Source organism: Nanorana parkeri, unplaced genomic scaffold, assembly GCF_000935625.1.
Source record: "Nanorana parkeri isolate BGI_ZX_2015 unplaced genomic scaffold, ASM93562v1 scaffold1215, whole genome shotgun sequence".
Lineage (NCBI taxonomy): Eukaryota > Metazoa > Chordata > Amphibia > Anura > Dicroglossidae > Nanorana > Nanorana parkeri.
Genome location: NW_017307483.1, coordinates 209,648 through 215,196, shown reverse-complemented (window position 1 = coordinate 215,196; position 5,549 = coordinate 209,648). Strand labels below are relative to the sequence as shown.

General features: G+C 47.7%; 1 protein-coding gene across 1 annotated transcript in view; it reads right to left on the bottom strand.

Moving 5' to 3' along the window:
* UBASH3B (ubiquitin associated and SH3 domain containing B) overlaps positions 1–5,549 on the bottom strand; it is a 16,846-nt gene that overhangs the window by 1,427 nt on the left and 9,870 nt on the right. The window contains exons 9-13 of the mRNA XM_018568596.1: positions 5,266–5,388; positions 2,980–3,072; positions 2,410–2,554; positions 1,019–1,125; positions 582–691 (exon numbers count right to left, since the gene is read on the bottom strand). Of these exons, the coding sequence (XP_018424098.1) occupies positions 582–691; positions 1,019–1,125; positions 2,410–2,554; positions 2,980–3,072; positions 5,266–5,388 (578 nt within the window). The remainder of the gene's footprint in view (positions 1–581; positions 692–1,018; positions 1,126–2,409; positions 2,555–2,979; positions 3,073–5,265; positions 5,389–5,549) is intronic.

Below are 5,549 nucleotides of genomic sequence, written 5' to 3'. Positions count from 1 at the left end.
TTCCCTATTTTTATTAAAATGGAAACTCAAACTGTTTTTTTCCCCTTAAATCTTAAAACCATAGAATGAAACAAGATGTTGAACATTGGAATCAATTTTAGACACATTGGGGGTATGTAGTCTCATCATGCTTCAATTCCAAAACAAGGGGGAGAAAATAATAAAAAGGACAGCGCAGTCAATCAGGATCCAGGCGCCAGCAACCAATCAGGATCCGAGCACCAGCAGCCACTCAGGATCCAGACACCAGCAGCCACTCAGGATCCAGACACCAGCAGCCAATCAGGATCCATGCACCACCAGCCACTCAGGATCCAAGCACCAGCAGCCACTCAGGATCCAGGCACCAGCAGCCAATCAGGATCCAGACACCAGCAGCCACTCAGGATCCAAGCACCAGCAGCCACTCAGGATCCAAGCACCAGCAGCCACTCAGGATCCAGGCACCAGCAGCCAATCAGGATCCAGACACCAGCAGCCACTCAGGATCCAGGCACAAGCGTTAACAGACAGGTGGAAAGCACTTCCTATGGGCAACGCAGACAGTTCACATTCAAATACATTGTTACTCTTCTTCTCACCTTTCTGACGACCTGTACAAAGTCCTTGGCGTTCTGGGGGGTGAGCCCCTGTAGCTGGCGGGTGCAGGCCTCTAGGGAGGAGGCGTGGGCTACGATCAGGATATTATTACCTGGCGGGAGGAGAGAAGAGGGGGTGACACGCGGATCTTTCATCGGACAGAAAACAATATCGTAATTCCTCACAAAATCAGAGAATTAAATCAGTTTTACACCCAACAGATCCCCCCCCCATTGTGTCCTAAAGAAGATCTCCACCTATCACTGCTCACAGAGCCCAATGGCAACCTAATTTCTGTTATTTCTGGCACGAAAAAGAAAGTCAGACACGTGTGGAAAAGATCAGAAATAATGAGGACCTGTCATTGGTCAGTTCTCCAGCTCAGCAGGTCTCGGGAGCAATAATTAGGCGCTTCCCTTCCCGAGCCTCGGGGACTTACCTTTATCCTTACATTCGGCGAGGATGTCCTTCGTCACCTGGGAACTCCGGCTCATATACGTGTCGTACGTCTCGGAGACCGCCAGCTTGCTGATCTGTATGTGAGGTCTGCAGGACAAAACAAGAGAGTGTATAGGAAAGGAAAAGTGCATTGGATTTATAATACACACAGGCATATAAGAGAGAAGCACCGGGGAAGGGAAGGGCATCTCTACAAGAGAGGCATTAGGTAAGGGAAATGTATATGTACGAGACAAGCAACAAGGAAGGGCATATATAGGAGGGAGGCACTGGGTAAGGGAAGGGTATATATAGAAGAGTAGCAATAGGGAAGGGAATATATAGGGGAGTGGCACTGTGGAAGGGCATATATAGGGGAGAGGTACTATCGAAAGACATACTGTATGTGTAGGAGAGGCACTGGGTAAGGGAAAGCTTTGTATAGAAAAGGAGCAATGTGGAAGGGCATATAGGAGGAGAGAGGCACTGGGAAAGGTATACATGGAAGAGAGGAAATGGGGAAGGGGACCGGCACCATTGAAGGGAATATGTAGGAGAAAGTCACTGGGTAAGGGAAAGGTATATATAAAAGTGAGGCAATGAGGAAGGTTATATATATATATAGGAGAGCGACATTGTGGAAGGGCATTTATAGGGGAGAGGTACTGGGTAAGGGAAAGATATGTATAGAAGAGAGGCAACGGGGAAGGGCATATATACGAGAGTGGTACCATAGAAGGGCATATGTTGTAGAGAGGCACTGGGTAAGGGAAAGGTATAGAAGAGAGGCAAAAAGGGAAGGGCATATATAGGCGAGTTGCACCGGAGAATGGCATATATTTAGGAATGAGGCAATGGGGAACGGAAGAACATATATAGGAGGGCCTATATAAGAAAGAGGCCATCAGAAAGGGCATAAGGCATATAAAGGAGAGAGGCAATGGAAAAGGGAAGGGCGTATAGGAAATCGACACTGGAAAGGGTATATATAGAAGAGAGGTAATGGGTAAGGGAAGGACATATATATATATAGGAGAAAGGCAGTGGGGAAGGGAAAGGCCTATATAGGAAAGAGGCACTGGGAAATTGCATATGGAGGTAACACCAAGGATAGTATAGAAGGGAAATGGAAAAGGAAGCGCATAAAGCAAAAAAGGCATCAGGGAAGGGAAGGGTGGACAGGAAATGGGCACCGGGAAGGGAAGGGTGTACAGGAAATGGGCACTGGGAAGGGGATGGGGAAGTGTTTCTAGAGACCAGACTCCCCAATGCTGCCCTTCCTGTGAAGATACAAAGACATTTAGATCTTTGCTCTGGTGCCCTTTTTTGACTTGGGATACCTTGTTCATTTTTGGGGTGTCCTCATCGTAGCCACTGTGCCCCTGCACTTACCTGTACGTTGTATCCACACTTAGGTTGGCAGCTGCCAGTTCTGTGGGTGAGAGCCAGGCGGGCAGCGAAGTTCCGGACACCCACTTCGTCCACTCGAATAGGCCCGGTTCCACCCGGATTTTTCCTTTACTGTCCTGCTTGAGGCCTGAAAAAATATACAGTGCAGACCGGAGCTGTGATACCCCCACGCTCAACTGACCAAGTAACAATGCAACATAGCATAATATAATGACAGACCTCGCAGCGCCCCCTAGTGTTCACCCCAGTGTGTTACAGGAACCTGCAGCAACCAATAGGACAGCAGACAGAACAGACTCCTGACCACATACCAACCAATCACTACAGAGTGCAGCTGAACCTGAATGCTGGTTTTCCCTTCTTGTTTGTTGCTACACTGTATCCAGAGCAGGAGGAGAATGCATTTGTCATGCACAGGATTGTCTATAATGAATCCTGCTAAAAGCTACAGCTTAAACCTGCCATTGATTATAAATTTAGCATGCTGATGAGGGGGGAGGGGAGCAGATAAACTTTAAATCCATTGCCATGAGACGCATCACATCCACTCACCTCTCAGTATGTTGTGTGCCGTCTGTATGCAGCGCAAGGACGGGGAGCAATATATAAAATCTACAGGCGTGTTACTCTCCAGCAAGGCCTGACCTGCAATACACAAAAACACAATGTTACCGCGTCTTCCTCCTCTACAGCAAGTCTACGGCCACCGCTAACATGGGTCCCCGGCTCCTAAAACTGTTTTTCGGGGGTTGGGCTCGGCCCCTTAGTTCCAGTGAAGGGAACTCTTAAGGCATCAGCACACCAAGACCTTTTGGACAATTTCATGCTCCCAACTTTGTGGGAGGAGTTTGGGGACGGCCCCTTCCTGTTCCAACATGACTGCGCACCAGTGCACAAAGCAAGGTCTATAAAGACATGGATGGGGGAGTTTGGGGGGGAGGAACGTGACTGGCCGCACAGAGTTCTGACCTCAACCCCATAGAAAACTTTTGGGATGAATTAGAGCGGAGACTGCGAGCCCCTCCCCCAACATCAGTACCTGACCTCACAAATGCTCCAACATTCCCGGCAAAGGGCGGAGCCAACCCAATACTGAACCCTACGGACTAAGACTGGGATGCCATTAAAGTTCATGTGCGTGTAAAGGTTGGCGTCCCAATACGTTATATATATTACATACACACACACGCACACACACTATGCATTGCAGCTTCCAGTTATAATTGCCTTTGTAAAAAGAATAATGTGAGGATGTATTACTGAGTACCGAGCTGCATTAATCGGGGTCTGTAATATGTGTGCGGAGTCCAGCTTTAACATTTGGGGATGGGGTAGGACTTCTCTTACAAGGATTCTGCCTCTCAATGTGATCTACAATGATCCCTTGTATACAGTGTATGGAAGTTCCGCTGATCTATCACTGGAAAGTCCTGGGCCAGATCTGGAAGAAATGATAACGTTCTATCTGACTCCTCCTATCCGTTCCGTCATCTCGGCTGAATATTGCTGAAGAGAAGAGTTTTTATTTTGCATCGCATTTCCTCTTCTTACAGAATGCGTTATGAAATAACATTGAGAATGACTTGCAATATCTGTTACTACATCAACAGCTTATTCCAAGTTCCCCATTTATATTTCATAGCCGGTTTGCTGTCCACAAGTCAGCTCCTCGGTCAGCACCGGAAGAGATGAAGGGTTTTTTTTTTTTATAGGGAAATGATAATGTCTTGTGGTCAGATTCTTAAAGGTGAACTAACTTTTATGTAAATGTTTTCCTCAATAGCCACAGTGGATATAAATTTACTTTGTGTGCACCAAATGCCTTTGCAAACCCGGATATTGTCTTGTAAAGGCAGCAGAGACATCATCACTGAGCTGTATATAGCCTGTGCAGAGAGCGGAGCTGTGGGAGGGACCCAGCAGGCCACACCCACTACAGACTTCCTGTAAAAAACTACAGGAGGGGGCAGAGACGAATCCAGTCACACAGCATAAGGAGAGAGAGCAGCAGTGACCAGTCTTTATTACAGGAGGGGGCGGAGACTAGACCAGTCACGCTGCATAAGGAGAGAGAGCAGCAATGAGCGGTCTTTATTACAGGAAGGGGGCGGAGACAAGACCGGTCAGCCTGCATAAGGAGAGAGAGCAGCAGTGAGCGGTCTTTATTACAGGAAGGGGGCGGAGACAAGACCAGTCACCCTGCACAATGACAATATCTTCTGATTCAAGAGTTCAGCTTTAAACTTCTGCATTGCATTCATTCAGTACATCTGTTCAGTACAAGCACATTCCGCCAAAATCTATTCCCGCCCCTCTCTGCGTCTCGCCACGTGCAGGCATGAATTTAATTCCCAGTAAAACAATGATACTGCCCTAACATGGTGTGTAGAGAAAGGGCTCCTGGGTGATGTAGTTCTGGGGGGGTGCCTCCGTCAGTAGGAACTGACCTCCCAGCAGCTGCCCCTGAAAGTGTTCTACGGGCCTGGTGATGACATCACAGGGGGTAATAGATAAATTCTATATCTCCACTACAGGAACAATGTAATAGAAAATGTCATGCTGGCACATGATCGGGAGGGGGAGGGGGAGGTTTGGGGCTATATTTGAGTAACGCTGGGACATTCCTTTTACATAAGACAACAGGGAAGTTAAAAGACACGTGAAAACAATCTAAAAACAGAAGTTATCAGCGCGCACATCTCAAATTACTGACCAGGAAATAACTAACATTTTTTTCTGGGACAGAAGTCATGTGACCTTGAAAGAGAAAAAGAAAATCAGCAAAAATCCCCCAGGAAATATTTCAGAAAAGCCGCGGACCTCCCGCAGACGACTCACCGACCAGCTTGGCTTGCGTGCACCCGAACACCGTGATAGGGGCGTCCTTCTCAAAATCGCGATAGCCGCCGCTCCTTTGCGGTAAACTCTGCGGCATGTTGAGGTTGGATCGCACATAGCGGCCTGAGGAGAGGGCAGAGGGAGAACCGTCATGATAGGGACACCAACCTTCATGGAACACCCAACACCTGCTCATGGTCAACCTGTCAGCACTGCAATGTAAACCTCTTCTATAGATGATTATGTATCAGTGTTATAGTGCCAGGAGAGGGAGAGAAGAGGGG